This window comes from Chiloscyllium plagiosum, chromosome 21, assembly GCF_004010195.1.
Source record: "Chiloscyllium plagiosum isolate BGI_BamShark_2017 chromosome 21, ASM401019v2, whole genome shotgun sequence".
NCBI lineage: Eukaryota > Metazoa > Chordata > Chondrichthyes > Orectolobiformes > Hemiscylliidae > Chiloscyllium > Chiloscyllium plagiosum.
In genome coordinates this window covers 44909846-44931484 of record NC_057730.1, presented here as the reverse complement: position 1 = coordinate 44931484, position 21639 = coordinate 44909846, and the positions used below count along the sequence as shown (strand labels likewise).

General features: G+C 38.8%; 1 protein-coding gene across 9 annotated transcripts in view; it reads right to left on the bottom strand.

Moving 5' to 3' along the window:
* axin1 (axin 1) overlaps nt 1-20974 on the bottom strand; it is a 130098-nt gene extending 109124 nt beyond the window's left edge. The window contains exons 1-3 of one of the 9 annotated variants that reach the window (XM_043711948.1): nt 20814-20974; nt 19962-20153; nt 10075-11056 (exon numbers count right to left, since the gene is read on the bottom strand). In XM_043711948.1, the coding sequence (XP_043567883.1) occupies nt 10075-10952 (878 nt within the window). In that variant the 5' untranslated portion in view covers nt 10953-11056; nt 19962-20153; nt 20814-20974. The other 8 variants (XM_043711951.1, XM_043711949.1, XM_043711950.1 and 5 more) reach the window with 8 other exon arrangements.
* Between the last annotated feature and the right edge of the window lie 665 nt (nt 20975-21639).

Below are 21639 nucleotides of genomic sequence, written 5' to 3'. Positions count from 1 at the left end.
TCACCTTGACCTCTTTCCACCTATCACATTTCCGACGCCCCTCCCCCAAGTCTCTCCTCCCTACCTTTTATCTTAGCCTGCTGGACACACTTTCCTCATTCCTGAAGAAGGGCTTATGCCCGAAACGTCGATTCTCCTGTTCCCTGGATGCTGCCTGACTTGCTGCGCTTTTCCTGCAACACATTTTCAGCTCTGATCTCCAGCATCTGCAGACCTCACTTTCTCCTCCTACATTTTTCCTTAGCCAATCTGGCACATATATGGATAGCACATCAATCACCAAAAATTGTGCGCTACATTTTTAACAGAAATTATGCTTTTGAATTTTGGATATATCTGTCAAACTGCATTATTTGCACTCCAACTTGAAAATAGTGAATGATTTTCAACATTAAGCTGAAGATTTAATTGAGATCACAAACTACAATATCATTCATCCTTTTTGACAGGATTATGCATCATTAAACACTTTCCAACTGTTATAAAGGCAGATCATAGGCAGTATGTTAATTACATGTGCCCTCTGTGATGGACTGTCCATCTCGTGAAGCCGGAATGGTTCACTTGAGAAGCAAAGCTCATCACCAAATAAAAAGTGTGTCACTGGTCACTGGACCAGTAATCCAGAATCCCAGGTTAATGGATAGCCAGGAAGAAAAAAGCGAATACTGTTGGTGCTGGAAATCTGAAATCAAAGCAAAATTCTGGTGAAACTCAGCAGGACTGGCAGCATTTGTGGAAAGCGAAACAGTTAACGTTTTGATCTTTTGTTCCTTTATCAGGCATTCTGGTTTTTATTAATAATGCTTCAAGAATGTGGGTTTGAATTCCACCACAGCAGGTGGAAAATTTATGTTAAAAACAAAATTTAGATTTAAGAGTGAGTGAACTTAATGGTGTCAATGTCAGAAAAACTTCTCATTTGCTCGGCCTTTAGGGATGGAAAATCCACCACCCTAATGTTGTTTAGTTTACATTATGACTACAGATACACAGTAAGGTGGTCCACTCCCAACTGCCTTTTGTAATGGCCTAGAAAGCCACCTCAGTTGTACTTAATCACTACAAACCCAAAAGGAATGAATGAAGTCAGATGGATCACCAGGTATTGACAACAAGCAGACATGGTCCTGTCAACAAAGTCCTCCTTAATAACATTGGAGAGCTTGGGCAAAAACTGGGAGAGCTGTCCTACAGACAAACTAAGCAACAACCTAATATAATCTGTAAGGTATGATATGGCAATGTGCCAGAGACCATTACAATCATCCCTCTACGTTCTGTCCCACCAGCAGGTTGTGGCACAGTGATATGCAGCAAGAAAGGAATTACTTGCAACTCCTCAACATTAACTACAGATCCCATGATGTCTTAAAGCATCAGGTCAAAAATCAGATCAACAAACTTCCTGCTGCTTACAGCAACCACCAACTCCTTGGTGGATGATTAACACTTGGAAGTCACATGTAGGGTTAAAATGGCATAGAATTTATTCAGAATGGGGAACTTTCAATTTCCATCACCAAAAGTGGTTCAGTAACACCATTATCGATGGAGCTGGCTAAGATCTAAAGAACACAGCTGCTAGACTGAGCTTGCAGAAGGCGGTAAGGGAACCAAGGGAAAAACATTTTTGATCTTGATCACACTAATTTACAGATACATCAGTCTATGACAGTACTGGTAGAACAGACCTTGTGTAATCTTTGTGGAAACAAAGTTCATCCTGACATAGAAAGTATTCTCAATCATATATGGCACTACCTATTGTGGTAAGTGGGTTTCTGAGCAGATCTAGCAACTCAAAACTGAACATTATTGAAGTGCTACATGCTGTCAGCAGCATCAGAATTGAATTGTACCATAATCTGTACCGTCATGGCCTGCATTTCTATCACTCTACCCATCATGTTCAAGCCAGGGTCAACCTTGGTTCACTGAACAGTGTGCATGAGAGCATGCTGGAAGCAGCACCAGACATACCTAAAACTGAAGAATCAACAACACGGACTACTTACATGTCAAATGGCTGAAGCAACAGGTGGTAGGGCCAAGTAATCTCAATATCAGCAGCTCATGCAGAAGCTCTGAATGAATGATGGTAGACAACATGAGGAAAACTCCACAGATAGCCCCACCTTCAACAATAAAAAAGCCAATACATCAGTGCAAGAGAGAAGGTGAAAGCATCTGCATCAATTGTCAGCCAGACGTGTTGATAGGAGGAAACATTTTGGCCTCCAAAATACTCAAGCATCACCGATGCTGTTCTGCAGCCAATTTGGTTCCACCCCACATGCTATCAAGGAACTTCTGTAGGCACAAGATACTGAAAACGCTCCGGTATGGGCACTAAAGATGTGCTGCAGAATGACCCCTGCCCACATCCAGGTTGTACTAGTACAATCATAACACTGGTATATACCAGACAAATGTGGGAAATTATCCAGATGTCCTTTTCACAAAGAGGTCAAATTGAACTTAGTCAGTTACCATCACATCAGCATATAGCTGAAAGTAATTAAGCAGTAGTTGCTTAGCAATATGGAGCTTAGATTTCTCAAGTGCCACTCGACTCTTTATTTCAATTCAAACATGGATAAAGAGTTGAGACACAAGGGGAGAGTGACTTTCTAGCACTTGACAAATCGTCAAGGAACCCCAGCAAAACTGGAGTTTATGGGAATCAGGGGAAAGACATTGAAGTTATACCTAGCACAAAGGAAAATGATGGTGGGTGTTGGAAAATTAATCATTTCAGTCCAAGTACATCACGACAGATGTTCGTCAGGGCAGGATCCTAGATCCAACAAGGAGTCAGGCATAGTTCTTAAAACTAAAGATATACGAAGAAAGCAGGAATGTCATCTCGTTTCTCTCCTCAGTCGAAGCAAAACGCTCAGAGACACAGTATAATTTTACCTCCATCTTTATTCCGGGCCCTGGAGGGAGAGAGAACGATCGCCCATGTGCACAGAGACACGAGTACACTGTCTTCTCTAAAATAGCAATTTCTTAAATGAATTTATATAGTCATTTTACAGAGGGGAGCACCTAGATAAGGCAACATACATATTGATTAGGTGACCATCAACAGTAAAGATTAAGCCATCTGCTGTCACACAATGAATGTTCTTAACCTTAACTGGCTTCATATAATGAATACTTTTGACCTTGTTAAACTGACCTTACATATTGAATGCTTCCAATATTTTTAAATGGCTCTACATAATGAATGCTTTTCCACCTTGTTAATCCATTACCCCTGTCTCCAGTACCCCATTGTTAACTAAGTTCTTATCTGATCTGAATCATGCTCAGCTGAACCTCGTTTCACTCAGCTGAACTCAGAACTTAAATTCTTTCCCTACCTGCTTATACCTTAGTATTCTCTCCCTGAGAATGTATATAAGTTAGATAATTAGCTGACTGGCCTACTCCCACATTATATGTTTATATGGTGTTAAGATAAAATACATAGAAAGCAAATAACTGAGTAATGAAGTAGTTAATTAAAACTCATTCAAGACAAGTGACGGTTCATAGTTGCAACATGCAGGAATGACTAGATGCCATTATGATCCAGGGCAAATGCATCTGCACTAAATGTTGTGGTTCAAGGAGTGACACAGAAGCACATTAGGGAGAGGAAAATTTTGTAGCAAGTGGCAGCTTACATCCCTTCAGATAGAGTTTTCCAATTTGATCAGTGATCTAGGTTAGGGAGAATGGGTGCCCATGAGGCAGTAGTAGGTAAAGGTAGTCAGAGGGCAGGAGCCTCAGCCTTGGCAATTGTCGAATAAACTTTAGGATGCATCAGGTTGTTGGACGAGAGCGGTGTAATAGTGCTCCATCACTAACCACATGAGAAGATGGAGTATAAAAGAATAAATATTGGGAACTTGTCAGAAAGGGACAGTGATTATCTTGGGCAATTATAATCCAGAGGACAAAACCTACAAGGAACTGAGGAGTTGTCAACTCTTAAGTGCAAACAGTTTGCTCAGTAGTACTATCCTGGTGATTGTAATTTTCTTGCAATGCTCCCTTCCTTCCACTTGGATTTCCATCAGTTTTTGGAATGTTGTTGATATCCTTTTAGTGAAAAACAATTTAAAATACCTGCTAAATTCATCTTCCATCTACTTACTTTCCAATATTAATTTTTCCAAGAATCTATGTCACAACAATCTATAAACGCGTTGTCTGGGCTACCTTTGTCTAACTGATCTTTCCAGTTAATGCAACTGAAAAAGTTATACGTAGAATCAAACTTAAAAAGAAACATAATTGTACAAAGATGGGCAACAAGTCAGAATATTAGACAAAAAAGACAAAAGAATTAGTAAGAAAAGCACAGCAAGAGTGAATGATATTTAAATAAGTAAAAAATTAATATTGGAAAGTAAGTAAGTAGATGGAAGATGAATTTAGCAGGTATTTTAAATTGTTTTTCACTAAAAGGATATCAACAACATTCCAAAAACTGATGGAAATCCAAGTGGAAGGAAGGGAGCATTGCAAGAAAATTACAATCACCAGGATAGTACTACTGAGCAAACTGTTTGCACTTAAGAGTTGACAACTCCTTAGTTCCTTGTAGGTTTTGTCCTCTGGATTTAAAAGCAGGTAAGATAGTTGATGCATTGGTTTTAAATTTCCAGAGTTACCTTGATTCAGAAACAGTTTCATTAGACTGAAAAAGGGTGAATGTAATGTTTTTGATCAAAAAGATAAGAGGCAGAAAGCAGAAAACTACAGGCCATTTAGCTTAACATCTGTCATAGGGTAGATGTTAGAAACTATTGAAGACATTATAGCAGGACATTTAGAGATGGTCAAGATAAGTCAGACAGAGTCAACATGGTTTTGCAAACGTTAAATCCTGTTTAACCAATTAAAATCCTTTGAGGGGGAGTAACATATGCTTTGGATAGAAGACAATTGAGGACCTTGATTTCCAGGCATGTTTGATAATGTGCCTCAAAGATTATTGCAGAAAATAAAGTTCATGGTGTAGATGGTGCAGTGGGCAGTGTCCATACCTCTGGGGTCAAGAACCTCATGTTCAATTCCCAACTCCAGAACTATGCAATAGCAAATCTGAACAAGTTTATTAGAAAATATATTATCAGCTACACCATAAAGTATTACCAAATATATGAGTATAATGTAGCAAAATGTGAAATTGACCATTTTGGCAAGAATAACAAATTGAAATATAAACATTCAAATTGCAGAGGGATTTAGGTGTCCTGTTGTATGAAATACTCAAGATTAGAATGCAAGTCCAGCAAGTAATTAGGAGAGCTAATCAAATGGTATGCTACTGTGAGAAGAGATGAACACAAAAGTATCAAGGTTATGCTTTAGTTAGACAGAGCACTGGCGAGATTGCATCTGAAGGGGACTCCGACAGTATTGCTCTCTCTATGGAAGGATATGAATGTATCAGAAACAGTTCAGAAAAGGTTTACTTAACTGATACCTGGAAGTGAGGAGTGGAGTTGTCTTATGAGCAAACACTGGACAGGCTATGCTTATATCAGCTGAAGTTTAGAAAACCAAGATGCAACTTGATTAAAATATACAAGATCTTCAGGGGGCTTGAAGCGTGATATGGAAAGGATGATTCCTTTGGAGAATCTTGAACACTTTGAAATTAAATGCTCACTCGTAAGACAGAAATTAGAAGCTTTTTCCCCCCACACAGAGGGTCACAAATCTTCAGAAAACTCCTCAACAAAAGAGTTTTTGAATACTTTTAAAGGGTAAATAGATAGATTCTTGATAAACAAAGGAGTAAAATGTTCTCTCTGATTACACTACCTGCAGCTTATCTTTAGAGTAGACATGATCTTATTGAATGACAAAGCAGCACTGTTAAATCTAACAACCCTGAGCAAAACATAAGGATTGGTTCACTAATTCAAGAAATGTAACATTATAGTTGCAAGAATTTACACTGTTCTGTACTCCAATAATTTGTGACTGCTCTGGGCCCAAATAAAGCATCAGATATAGGCACAGAATGCAAACTAGGAGCATATGTAGGCCATTCAGCCCCTTGGCCCCTCAAAGTCTGCTTCATCATTCAACAGGATCATAGCTTATCCATTTGCATTTCGAATTCCACATTCCTATCTACCCTCAACAACATTGGATTCCTTTTCCTAACAAGGATCTATCTTCCGCGGTCTTAGAAATATTCAATAACCAAACATCCACGGTCTTCTGAGATAGAATTTAAGTTTCACAACTCTGGGAGAAAAGAAAATTCTTGTCTCAGTCGAAAATAATTTCACAATCCATTGAACAACTTACCTTTTCAAGTACTAAAGCAGCTCACCTTCATATCCAAACATATTCAACACAAAACTGTTAAAGTGAACAAAGCAAGTCTGTGATGCTTTTTATATTGACTAGATATTGATTTCTCATGCTCAGTGCAATACAGACAACTCCTCATTGAAAGCTAAAAAAAAGTCCAATCCACTTTTCCAAAAGATCTATGTAAGGCTGAAGATGGGAACGTACATTTGGCTCAGATTTACAAGTTATTAAATAAAGTTAATATTCAAAAGCAAAACAGGTTGAAAACATTCAATAATCCAATTTCCCCCACTGTTACATTCAATTATTTAACAATTTCAGATTTGGTTTCTATCCACAAGTCCATCCCTTATAATGGAAATTTAATTTAGCTTTTAAAAGTTAAAATTCAAGATCCCTTCTCTTATTCTGGTAAATTTAATTCAAGTACATATAGTTATGGAATTGGTAAATATGTGCTCATGTGGTGCACGTGAGCATGGGTGCTCACAAGCACATGTGCATATGTGTGGTTGTGTATGCATTCGTGCACATCTGTATGGGCATATGAATTTCTACATATACATACATACATATTTCTGCCATATATCCACTCTTGTTGCCAACCAGATATCCCAACCTAATCTAGTCCCATTTGCCAGCAATTGACCCATATCCCTCCAAACCCCCATCCAGGTGTCTTTTAAATGTGGCAATTGTACCAGCCTCCACCATTTCCTCACACAGCTCATTCTACACACTCATCATCCTCTGCTTCAAAAAGTTGTCCCTTAGGTCTCTTTTATACCTTTCCCTTCTCACCCTAAACCTATGCCCTCTAGTTCTGGACCCTACCACTCCAAGGAAAGGACCATGTCTATTTATCCCATCCATACCCCTCATGATTTCATAAACCTCTATAATGTTTACTTGGCTCGAACAAACAGCTCTGCCAACCATCCAACCCAAACTTTGCGTCCACTAAATGAAACAAATTCGAGGAAACCTTCAAGGCCATCAATAATACCCTTACTGGCATAAAATTCACTAAAAAGAGGAAGAAAACAATAACAAACTGCCATTCCTAGATGTCGCAATAGAACGAACAACCAATGGGAAACTTCAAACCAGCATCTACAGGAGAGACCACACACTGCAGCACAGAGGAACTATGCAGAGCAGAGGAAAATACACTAGTGTATTAAAAAAAAAGATACCCAATGAACACAGACAGACGATTTTCTGAGCAACAAACCCAAACAAGCAAACAAAACATGCCCAGAAACCCGAGCCACTCTCCCCTACATCAAAGACACACCGACTTGGAACCCATTTACCATTCCCTGAGACAAAGAACCCGAAATGATGTCACCATGGGAAATAATATCAACCCAAGGAAACTTGAGCATAAATAGAAAGCAGGCCACACCACCAGTGCTTCATTTGGAGGCTCACTGAAGATGTTATTTAGTATGGTGACGAAACGTCTGAAAACAAACCTTACAGCTCAGCAAGCAAATATACATCCAGAACCTCAACCTGAGCTACAAATCTTCTCAAAACTCACTAATTTATGTGCATTAAATTTCATTATTTTCTGCTTATCCACATTTTTCCACCCATCTCTGTAGTTTCTAGATGTCTCCTTTGCTTCCACAAAGCCATTGTAGACCATGCATGCACAGGCAGGCTGGTAGCTTCTCCAACAAACATTTAACAGGCTACAGCTACCATATCTCTGGTGTCACCTAATGCACAGAATTTCATCCAGTCTGGAGGCAAAGATATCCAAAGTGATACCTATTACAGCTGAAATTGGTACAGGCTCCATTGAAATTCAAATACACCATCAATCTTCCAAGCAGTGCAATAGAAAACATTCCACAATAACTACAGGAATCAGATGCCCTTTGTTTTAGAAAGCAAAGTGGACATGAAACACAATCACATTATGAAAACTTCAATTTTTCAATGAAAATTTATGGTATGTTTCCATGATTACACAAGATTATAACTCAGTAATTCTGCAATGCAAAAATGAGACCACTTAAGTCAACAAGTACAAATAGCAGATATATTAGTAGAACTAAAAAAAATATATTTGGAATCAGTAATCTGGACACAATTTGCAGAAAACAGATAGAAGGAAGATGCCTTTGAGCATGATTAGATAAATTGAGACAAACGTACAAGATACTGTTATGCTTTTGTGCATTTTCCAATTTTTAAAAGCCTTTAGCAGTAAATGGCATAACATATCGTCTCAAGTGGAGAGATAGTTTTTTTTTGATGTAGGCAGTATATTGCCTAGGACATTACTGGATATCAGCCCAGCTTGGGGCGCACGCAGTGGTTAACATTTCAATTTAGTGCCTCAGCTCCATACGGAATCTAAATAGCATGTTGTATAAACAACTGTTACTATGCATCAGGAAAGAGCACCATTTGTCACTAAGTATGTAGAAGGGTGAAATGGATTTGATTTTCATTTCTCATTGTTTTGTTCATTTGTGTAAGGATACAACTACTATAGTTACTTTCTCGTTCTGAAGGTTAATTGGCTTGGGCCAATGCCTATATACTTCAATGTTTTTGCAGCTTTTTCTTCTGAATGATCATATTCTATGTAATTTATTATTCATTGTTCAGAAAATAAAAATCTAATTCTAGCTGCATCACTATAACATAATGTTGATGAAAGAATGCGAGACTTCACACGTTTCTGCTATTTATCTCGCCTCAATTACTTTTGCCAATGGCTCAAGATAAGAAGGAGAAGATTATATATCATCCAGGCATCCAATACCCAGCAGGAGGGTAGATGAAAGAGCTTTAAAATATATCCTATTTGGAGAGATACTACAGACTTATTTATACTTTCCCCTCCACTTGTTTCTCGAATGCCCTTCAAGATGTTGGAAACTTTGTGTCAACAGAAATCCTTTCATTTCAAATTCATCTTAAGTGTATCTAATCTTGGTTGCCATTTCGTTTAGATCATGACTGCTTCAAAACACTATCTATTTGCGGCATCAATTTAATATCTACTTATTAAACAAAGTAATTTTGAAATATCAGAAACTTTCATATCTCAATGTACTTGTATTTCAGTTATGTTGTTTAACATATCAATTATGCAGTGCTTTGACTCTGACTATGTTAAAACAGTGGGATTTCCCTTTCTTTTAAGGCAGTACTGTTTTTGGAAAATCAGAGATGTTGAAAGTTGAAAATGTTGAGAGGCAGGCAAGCCTTGACAAGTGATCAAGGAAATCATGCCTTTTCATTCTAAGCCCATTATTAGGAACATTCATAATTCTGCAAATTTGTTTAGAAATTGCTTACAATTTCAGAAAATGAAGCAAAGATGTGCCTTCAAAAAAAAAGCGAAGACTCATCAATTCAAAAGCAGATGCGTAGAAGCACCACCATACGGAGGTTTCCTCTAGACCTGATCGAAATTGATTTGGAACTGTATTGCTGTTCCTTCACTGTTACTGAATGAAAATCCTGCAACTCCCTTCCTAACAGCAGTTTCCACACCATGTTGAACTTGAGCTGTCTAAGAATATTAGACTGCTAGCTTTGTTCTTTGCAACTTGGGTTGTATCTATTTTAAGATGTGGTGATTTGGATCAATTGAGTCATTAAATTAAATTTACCTTAATACTATAGCATAATTGGAACCTTCCCACAAAACTTGTTACAAATACGTTATGAACATTTTAGGCTTCTGATCCTTAACACTATTACGCCATTTACCTGCACTCCCGACCTTCATCAAATCTCCTGTTTGGACCAGCACGTTGTGGGGCTGTTTCCATAAGCAGTTTCTGTGTAAGCCTATTTACAGTGGCCAAATCTCTCCCTTTTTGTTCATCTGTGTCTTGGTCACATTTCCATTCCTCATCTTCATTCAAAGTAGGTAAATATCCCAATAATGTCTTTCCTGTCCCAGACTCTGAGCTCTGATCACTGTACAACTTTGGACTTTCTCCACCTGTCCTGGTATATTCCAAATAAATATCAGACTTCAGGAATACAGGGTAGGTGTTCTCCTCCATCATTGTCTGAATTTCAGTTTGGGCCTGGTCAAACATGACAGGATCTATCTGTTGCTTCATAACACAATCCTTTATGAAGCTTTTAGTAGCTGGCTTGATCTGCCTGGAGACAATACCATTATTGTCCAAAATGTACTTTTTATATATGGCTTTTGCCAATTTTAGCCTTTTTTCTTCATTAGAATCGTTTGGTTCCAGTTTTCTAAATCCAGTGCATGCAAACCAAAAATCCAACAGGTCAGCACAGTCTTCTTGTTTCAAGAAAGTTCTGAATAAATTTATTCCATCCTGATCATCCAGTAAAGAGTGTAAGGACTCTGCCCATCTCAGGTATGGCGGTGTTGGTGAAGCACTACCCTCAGGTTCATAACCCAAATCCAAATCTGGCCTCCGTGGGGTTGCTGTGGATGCCTCATTTTTAAGCCCTTCGGTTTTTATGGGGTAGAAACTGTGATTCAATTGCCTACTATCCGTAGTCGCCAGCTCACCTTCCTCTCCAGGAACTGGTGGCCTTGGTGCATCTTCAGTAAAGCTACCCCCTAGGTCCATCAAATATGCCTTTCCTCTGGCACTCATTTTTGTAGCAACCACATGTACAGCACCAAATCCGGTTCAGTCCTAATTCCTCTTATAGTCAAATATTCAAGCAGAGACTAAATGTTGCTGGTATGGTGTTCTTCCTGTAATTAAAAGAAAAGTTATAATTCCAGCAATATTAACACCAAACATCCACAATAACTTTACTTTGCAGCTCCTGTGAGCTTAGCTAATGTAGACCAAATATCACTTAAAATTTACAAATTGCAGGAAAGAAGAAATGACAAACATTCTTTCCAGTGGTTCTCTTAAATCCAAAACATTACATAGAAAACAAAGTACCCAAGTCTAGCTCATGCCATGTCACTTCATTTTTTTTTAAAACATTAACTATTGTCTTAACACAAACCAGGACATCTACAAAATTTGAAAATATGAAACAAACTTTCCACTTTATCAATGAAATAAATAGGCTCAGAGTCAATTCTATTAAGGTATTGTATGACTTTCGCTTAAGCTATTCTCCCAAAGGAAGTGCATTAAGCTCTTCAAATGCTTCCAACAAAAGCCACCCGTAGACTGCCATAGTTCTCACACTAATATTAGTAAAAGGGACTAAATGCCTTGTCCATCTTTTATTTAAAAATATTATTTTTGCATTGAAATTCTAAGGGTTATAGTAAGACTACGGTCAACAAACTGCACACCGAATTAAACAGTAGTTGAATGTTGACATACAACGCCCAGGGGAACAAAAGGGAGAAAAGAAAGGATAGGAGAAAGTGTCGTCATGTTTGAAGTTTCCAGTAATAACTCCATTCTATATTTACAGATCCAAAAATTTCTCATTAAAAAAGTGATGATTTGTGTTTACAAACTGAATAACTAATGCAGTTAACAAAAATTTTAAAAATACCAGCAATACCATGCAGTGTTCATTCCTTTGCAATGGTGGCTTTGTCACACAAGACAAAAATTGCAGGTTCAAGCCACTGCAGAATTTGAGCACATAATCTGGACTAACTTTTCAGTGGCATACAGAGGAAGCATTGCACTATCAAAGGCGTCATTAAAGTATTATTACATTTGCTCTCTCATAGTTACCCAAGATTCTACAGCAATAGGTTTATGAGAGTTCTTGATGACCTGGCAGCATTTACCACTCAACCAAGATGTGTACAATAGATTGTATGATCATTTACTTCATTTCTGATCATATGATTTTGCTTATTGCAAATGGTCTGGTATTTCCATACATTATCATAATGAGCTTCAATTGTGTTGGTGAATCTAGTGAATCATGATGACGTGACATCAAAAGTAATTAATTGGCTCAAGTATTTTGTAATCATTATATTGAAAAGAATCATTCGAAGTGCAGGGTTGATCTTCAATTGTTTTTAATGATTTCTTCCTCCCAACCCCCATTTTGTTTAACTTTTTCTAAGTATCTTCTCACTTAAAATCATAATCATCTATAACCAAATAGCATTGAATATTTTACACTGAATGCATCTTTTAACATTTTATGCAAAGTATGGCAAAGACTGGTACTAGACTGATCTCTGATAGCTACAGTTTCATTAGCTAAAACAAAAATCAAACTTCTGATAAGTTATGCAAAATGTCTACTATTGCTTTTTTGTGAACTAGATTTGCAGGATATTTAATTTTCAGTAGAAAATTGAAGATCTCCAAATGTTGTTAAGTCAATAAATCAATAAACACTTTGTAGTATTACATCCAAGATGAAAATGTAAATCCAAACCATCCAACTGATATAATCTCTGAACACTAATTCAGGTTTTTGTCAGTATGCATAATTGTGTTACTTTTGAAAATACGCAATACATTTTGTATAAATTCAACAGCATGTTCTGGTTATACCATCATTATGCTACATTTTAAGAATGGCATTTCACTCCAAGACTTGATTGTTATAAACAAAAATCAAATTGCGGGAAAAAAAACTCCGGTCTGGCAGCATTTGTACACAGCAAGCAGAATTAATGTCCATGTCCAGTGACCCTTTTTCAGTTCAGAAATGTTGTTATTTCTGCTTTCTCTCGACAGGTGCTGCTAGACCTGCTGACATTTTCAAGCAATTTCTATTTTCATTTGTGATTTCCAGCATCCGCAGTTCTTTAGTTTTCTTTAAAATTAGAAATTTTAAATAATCTAACAAATTAAAAAAAAACTTTTGTACACAGTTTCTGATGAGGTTGTCAGCCAACAACTTTTCAACTTAACTAAACTACGGTCACATCTTGTGTTTTCAGAGTAGAAGATTGCCATGTCTCAAATTAAATCTGACTTTTGGCAGAAATCTACTTACTATTTTTGGGGTGAAGTCATAAAAAGGTTTAAAGTTAAATAATATTGCACAATTTATGCAAAGCCTCAGACAATCATGTAGCATGCAAAGAATGTATAACGTTAATGTAAGCCCACAAATATGCAACACTTCAATTATCTGGGCCATGCAGAAAAAAAAGCATAGATCATTCCAAAAAAAATGATTCTATATCTACTGTTGTCATATCTCTTTCCAAATTGTTTAATTGCAACACGGATAAAAAACCCAACAATTGAGAGTCATAGAATTATAAAGCTTAGAAACAGGTCCTTCAGCCCACCATATCTATATCAGCCAATACACATCAAACTATACTAATTACATTGACCTGCACTTGGTCCACAGCCTACTATGCCCTGGCATTTTAAATGCTTTTGTCAAGAAACAAACAAACAGTCTTGAAGATAATGGAGCAGAAAAAATAAAAAAGGTAGGATTACTTCCAATTGTTGAGGATTCTAGAATTATCACTTGTAATTCTAGAGGAGAGTCATCATGAACCCAACAAGGAATTCAGAAAAACCTTCATTACACACAGAGAAAACTGAAGTACCACCTGCTTTTCTGTTTAAATGCCAATGACCAATTGATGGACCCATCATAAGCATCAACATAAGCAGTCTAGACGGTAGAACTATTAAAAGTAATTATTCAGTGGCAAGCAATGAAAACTAACACTCAAAATATCCAGAAATGCTTGAAATGCAGTGTCAAATTTTCAAGTTACAATCATGTGCATAAACATATGTTAGCATAGACTTCAAGCAAGTTTATTGTCACCTTGTATATGTAAACATATAATTTTAATTTGCATTTTGAATAAAAACCATTTCTCCGATTTTAAATATTTTGAAAGATATTTAACACTATTGACCTGACAGTTTGACACAGATGGTGGTAAGTTGTTGGAGATGATTCTAAAAAGGATAGGAATTACATGCATTTGGACAGGCAAGGATTGATTAGGGATAGTCAGAATGGTTTTTTGCAAGGAAAATCTTGTCTCTCAAACTTGATTGAGTTTTTTTAATGAAGTAACCAAAAACATTGATGAGAGCAGAGTGGTAGACATTATTTACTTAGACTTTAGTAAAGCCTTTGACAAGATTCTGTATGGTAGGCTAATTAGTAACATTCGATCACATGGGACTCAGGGTGAGCTTGACAATTGGTTACAAAATTGGCTTTATGATTGGAGACAGAGGGCTGGGGTGGAAGACAGTTTTTTGGACTGCAGGCCCATGGCCAGCTGTGTTCCACAGGCCACAGTGCTGGATCCACTTTTTTTGTCATTCATAGTTATTAAGTTTGCAGATGACATCACAACTGGTAGTATATTGGACAGTGAGGGTTACCTAATATTATAACGAGATCTTGATCAGTTGGATCAATGGACTGAGGAATGTCAGATGGAGTTTAATTTGGATACGTGAGATTTTGCATTTTGGTATTATAAAGACAGGATTTATGCAAGTGATGGTAGGAACCTGGGTAGTTTTTGTAGAGAGACTTATGAATTCAGGTACATAATATGTTGAAACCTGCATCACAAGTAGGGTGGTTAAGGTGGCTTTTAGCACACTTGCCTTCATTCTCAGACCTTTGAGTATAAGAGTTGGGATGTCATGTTGAAGTTGCACAGGATGTTGGTGGGGCCTCTTCTGAATGACTGTGTTCAGTTCTGGTTGCCCAGTCATAGGAAGGATATTAAGCAGGAGACGATTCAGAAAAGATTTACCAGGATATTACAGGATTGGAGGGTTTGAGATATAAGAATAGACTGGAAAAGACTGGGACATTTTTCAATGGAGCGTAGGAGGCTGAGGAGACCTTGAGCTTTATAAAATCATGAGGGACATAGATAAAATGAATGACAAGTCTGTTTTCCTTAGGGTGGGGGATTTCAAAACTTGAGGGGATTTTTTTTAAAACAAAGGTGAGAGGAGAAATATTTAAAAACGAACAGGATCATAGCTCCTTGAAAGTGGAGTCGCAGGTAGATAGGATAGTGAACACGGCATTTGGTATGCTTTCCTTTATTGGTCAAAGTACTGAGTACAGGAGTTGGGAAGTCCTGTTGCGGCTGTACAGGGCACTGTTGGAATATTGTGTGCAATTCTGGTCTCCTTCCTATCAGAAAGACGTTGTGAAACTTGAAAGGGTTCAGAAAAGATTTACAAGGACGTTGCCAGGGTTGGAGGATCTGAGCTATAAAGGAGAGGTTGATTAGGCTGGGGCTGTTTTCCCCTGGAGCATCGGAGGCTGAGGGGTGACTTTATTGAGGTTTATAAAATCATGAGGCGCATGAATAGGATAAATAGACAAAGTCTTTTCCCTGGGGTGGGGGAGTCCAGAACTAGAGGGCATAGGTTTAGGGTGAGAGGGGAAAGATAATATAAGAGACCTAAGAGGCAACTTTTTCATGCAGAGGGTGGTACATGTATGGAATGAGCTGCCAGAGGATGTGGTGGAGGCTGGTACAATTGCAACATTTAAAAGGCATTTGGATGGGTATATGAATAGGAAGGGTTTGGAGGGATATGGGCCGGGTGGGAATAGATTGGGTTGGGATATCTGGTTAGCATGGACGAGTTGGACCGAAGGGTCTGTTTCCATGCTGTACATCTCTATGACACGAGGAGCAACATTATAAAAAGAAAGTGTGGTTCATGTGTGGAATGAACTGCCAGAGAAAGTGATAGATGCAGATATAGTTACAATGTTTAAAAGACATTTGGATACATTCGTGAATAGGAAAGATTTGGAGGGATGTGCCAAAACAGGTTGGTGGGAATAGTTTGGTTTGGGAACATGGTAGTTATTGATTGGTTGAACCAAAGGGTCTGTTTCCTTTTGTATGAGTCTATGACTTTATAGTAACTAGGAAGGACAGAGCAAAAAATTATATAAAACAGTCCACAGTACTTGTTAGTGCTAGAGTGGCCTAGTTTCCAACAATCCACTCCACTGGGGAACCACCCGCTGAAATATCTATTATGTTAAAAAACCCGCTTGAAAATGTATCTAGCCCTGCAGTATAAAAGCTTGAAAAGCTGTCGATTGCATTAAGTATACTTAGCAAATAACATTTAAAATTAAATCTAAGAGCAACTATATCAATTAGACACCTTTTTGCAAATCCATTCCAATAGCATATACTGAATATGGAAATAATCAAACGGTACAACTGATATTGTCAAGCATCGACTTCCATTTAAAAAAAAGTCTGCTCGTTTGATGTTTTTAAACCACCTACAATCGCTATTTAATCTGCTGCAGTGCATAAACTATTATTCATAGAATCCCTAGTGTGGGAGGCCATTCGGCCCATCGAGTGAACACCGATACTCCGAAGAGATCTTACCCAGATCCTACGCTCCCCCCTCCCCACTACGTCCCCATAACCCGCAGTAACCATGGCTAATCCACCTAGCCTGCACATCCTCCCTACGGGAGGAAAGCAGAGCACCCGGAGGAAACCCACGCAAACACAGAACGTGCGAAGTCCACACACCCGAGGCTGGAATCGAACCCGGGTCTTTAGCGCCGAGAGGCAGTAATTTGCCACCATGCCGCCCTAATCATTCACCAAATACTTTTTTTCCTATGGAATCTTCTGCTAAAGGTTTTTTTTTAAAACACCATCCACCTTCAATCTATGTCTAAATAGAAATACCTTACACTTGACAGGCTAGTTACAGAGAACGGCAGATCGAGTTGGTGGTGAAAAGCTGTATCTTACACTTGCGAGATGTTTGCGCATCAATCCCCTTGATCTGACTGATACATCTGCAGCCCGCATCGCATTCATTTCTTGGCCTCTCCGGCACAGTGGGGGATGGGAAAGAGCAAACGAGACCCCTTTTAGCTACTTGCAGTTCTCGTTTTGTTTCTAATAAAACGGCCCAGGCCGCTTTTAAAAAAAACACTGCGGCTTGCCTAACTTTCTAACGTCAAATGTCGCAACAGTACATCAAATTAATTAAAGATTTCGGTGGAAACAAATCTAATCTAAACTTGATCTAGAAATGACTGGCATAAAACCTCAGCACGATTCAAACCCCAATGCACATTTTCAGGAACCTCTTCCCCCCCAATAAAACACGCTCCTAGCTTCACGGCCTACCTGTAAAAATCTATGTTTTGCTTCCGAGTGCATCTAAGATCTTTGAATCTCAAACACCATTAGGAAATTAACAACAGGAAAATACTTAAACACTTTCTTTGTTATTTTCAATCTCTCGCACTCAGACACACATTCCCTGATCCTTCTTGAAAGGAGGAAATAGCGCCCCCTGTTTTAGTACTTGCAAAAAGAGTTCATCTACTCATCACAGAAACCGAAAATCCTTTGGCCTAAACTCTTCATTTAGGTCCATAATAAAATGACTTGTAAATCTACAAAATTCATTAATCTTGTTTTTGTTTTGCTAACGGTGTTTGAATTTAGCGCAAATGGAGTCTTAGGATATTCTCTAAGTATGTATTTATTAGAATTATTAGAATACGCCTTTTGACATAGCGTAAGATGTACTTCACAATAATCAAACGCCTAATTAACAGAATACTAGTCAACAAAACTTGACAATTGTAAATCATGTTTACACTGCTGTAAATCTTCATAAATTATTTCTACTTTATGGACCATTTAAAAATTGTTTTGTATTAACTACGTTTACATGTCAAGACAAACTTCAAACATTACTTTAACTTGCAGGGCAATAGCATTTTTAACAGAAGGAACCTGGAAAAATGCAAGGAAACGGCATTTATTCACAATATTGCAATTATTTATTCTGGCGCGGGTCACAAAATATAACTTACATAATGGGCTCGCAAGAACAAACAGGTCACTAATACCCTGGAGTGGAAAATAAACAAGATACAGAAAAAAAGTACTCTGCATTAATTACATCCGATCAGAAAGGCCTAATCTTTGTTTAGCTACAAAATGTATGACACTAACAATGGAATACAGTTATTCCACACACCATGAGCCGTGCTTTAGACGTTGCACTAGTTAAAAACCACCAGAAAAAACAATCCGAGTACCTGTCCATTGTCCTTGAAAACTGGTCAACTGAAATGTAATACAACACAAAATTGAAGTAAACAGTATTCCTGCAATACAACTATTTCGCATTTTTATTCATTAAACGCGATACGGACATTCATAAGTATCCAAACTTAGAATTCAATGCGACCACAATCCCTTAAATCATGTGCGTGCTCCCTCGGTTATAATTATGCATTTAAAACCCAATGAACATGACAAACTGTTCTTGATATTTTGCTTTTTTCAATCTCCTAAGACCAACCAGCCCAACCGCACCTGCAAATACGAACTGAGAGATAATTAGATGTTTTTTAAAAAACGGAAACTTATGGAAACCCGGAAACATCATATTAGCTGGTCTCTTTTTAGTTTGGTTTCTCGTTCGATCAGTGCTAGGTAAAGGACTAAGCTATATTCGAAGTTCAGAGGTCAGCCAAGGTCAACTTCTCACCAACACTTTCATCATTAAAACAATTCAAACCTTAATTCTACTTTTCTCAAAAGACCCAATCCACAGTAATTTTCAGTACCCGCAAGAAAGTCAAGCTAGATTACTGTATTAAACTACTGTATCGTGAGTGATTTCCATTTCGCAACTTATGTAATTAAGTTAAAAAAGCATGAACAATATTGTCAACCACCATATGGCCTGAACTAAACATACCTTTGCAGCAATATACACAAAGTGAACGTCGCGCACTTTCAAAGCTGATCAAGAGTGCGGTTTAAAATTAGTTCTGCCAAACCGGAGTGAAGCATTATAAAGGCAGCTCTGTTAAAATACACTATCACATATTGTGTGTATGTGATCAGTGCATAAAGAAATAGAATGTAAAGCAGACCACATGTCAAGTGTTGCTGAACGGTAAAGGGATACAGATCCACATTTGTACGTTTATTTGACAAGAATCACTTTGATGGCCAATAAACAAATGCTAAAACACAACTTTGGTGTCCAGTTTTTTTTGAAATACAGAGCAACAGCTAATTTCGCTCAGGAACGCGAACAGATGCCACTGCTATTTGTACCAACAACTGTGAAGTTGGACAAAGTTTCCAGCTACTTAATGACTAGATTCTTTGGAACTCGCCTTCCAAAAGGCGATGTTTCCTCTGCGGAGGAATTGCAGCTTCCCTCCGTTCACCGTGGTAAATGTAAGAGAGCTGGCAGAACACAACAGTTGCAGGGTTGACACCAGCAACCCAAAGAGGCGTTGAGGAGAAGCGGGAACAGGTATGAGTGAATAAACATTTGACCGGGGTCCCGCAGGCGATCAATCGCAATTGTGCAAAAAAATGTGGGGAAATGCATTTCAAACCAGACCTGCAGATTCGTGCAAGTTCCCCATACCCCCGTTTCCAAAGAAAAGAGAGTGTTACAACGTGCCAGTTGAAGAGGAGAGCCTGAGAATCTGGAACAGCAACGTTTCCCCCTTTTTGTTTAAGTTAGTTTCTTTGAAATCAATCTCACCTTCCCCCCACCAAAAAAAAACAAACCCCACGCTTTTGTTGCAGTGGCTACTGGGACCGACCACTTGCATTTAATTTCGTTTCGTCTTTTGCAAACAACACGCACACTCCTAAAAAAGAAAAAAAAAAATTCACAGAAACTGATCCCGTCATTTTTTTTTGTTACCTGGGCACACAAACTTCCTTCCCCCACGTCCTACACAACATGCACCGTGGCGGGTAACTCCTTTCCCCAGGCGAATCTGTGAGAAAGTTTCTTCCATGAGGAGGATCCGTGGTCACGGCCGGGTAGAAACGGCGGCGACGGCCACCTCCGCCCCGGCTCTTGCATGGTTTTACAATCTCAGTATAATCCTTTCTTTTCAGAAAAGGAGGGAGAAAAAAAAAATTTGAGGGAAAAAAAAAGCACCCACCCGTAAGAACAACACCACCTCTCCAACCACTAACACCACCACCTCCACTTCCACCCTCACACAACAACCAGCTTTGATCGGTTGACTGTGCTCTTTTTCTTCCCCCCCCAAAAAAAAAATCTTTTCCTTTCTTTAAAGAAAGGGGAAAATAAATATAATCACATTTCAACAAAGAGCAAATCTGAATTTAAAAGAAAATCTCTGTAGGTGAACATGGAGGGGGGGGGGTGAAATAAAAATACTCCAGGGAAAGCGACGAGTTTTTTTTCCGGGAACAAAAAATCTTTTAAAAAGATTTTTTTTTAAAGAGAGGTTTCCTACAACTGTAGAGGGATCACGACGCCCTTTTTTAATTCCTCCCCCCCTTTTCCCTGCCGCTCAGCCGTTGCTCGCTCTCTCGTTGTCGCTCGCGACTAACCGCCTCTAACGATGAACTCCGAGCCCCTGCACCGCCAGCCCCGACATCAAAGCGCAGCCGCCGCCGCCAGCAGCAGCAGGTCCTCGCAGCTCCACGCACCAACTCTCCACATCTCGCACACTTTTAACTCCCTTCAGAGGGGCGCCCTCTCCCTCCCACACACACACACACGCACAAAAACCCTTACATTCCCGTCGAATGGGTTGGGGAGGAAAAAACCCAGCAAAAGGATCGAAGTTTCTTTCCACCTTCCCTCTCCCTTTCATCTATTCATCAGGTAGGACCTCATCAAAGCTTCTCCGGACTGAGAGGGGAAAGAGAGAAAAAAAAGCCTCAGCGTTTGCTTTGCTCGGCGATCCATTACCTCATCGACTCCCTCCCTCCCTCAATTGCTTCCCCCCCCCTCTTCCTCCACCTCCTTCCTCCTCCCCCGCGCCAGGTCAGGATATTGATTGGTCGAGCCGGTGCAAAGGTATGTCGGGGGATGTAGTCCAGGCCCTCACGGTTTTTCCCGTGCACGTCAAAGCTAGGCCTACAACACCCACAGGGCATCGCGCGGTTTGGGGCGCAGGCGCGGTTTCCAAGTGTAGAGCGTTGACTTGCTCCTTCAGTGAGTTCAGATGGTGGCGACTGTGTTTTGGGGAAGGTAGTCCTTGTCTTATTTTTCTTCCAACGAAGCAAAACATAGTTTATTTACTGTCATCTTCTGTACGTCTGTATCACAGCTTTAAATGTCTGATCTATTGTAAGCCATCGTTACATACCACCAATTGTCAGCAATGTTGTGAAAAACAAAAAGGGAGCAAACTTCTGCTCATTGAACGTCCCAGGCCTATCATCAGATTATATATTAAATGTTTGGAACAGGATAATGTATCTCTACGTACTACGCTAGCAAATGGAGGGACATACGAATGATTAAGCAATTTAACCCATCCAGGCTGATTTTCCTCATTCAGAGAAGTCATGGCTGATTTGTAATTTGCCTTCATTAACCCACCTTGGCAAAGCAA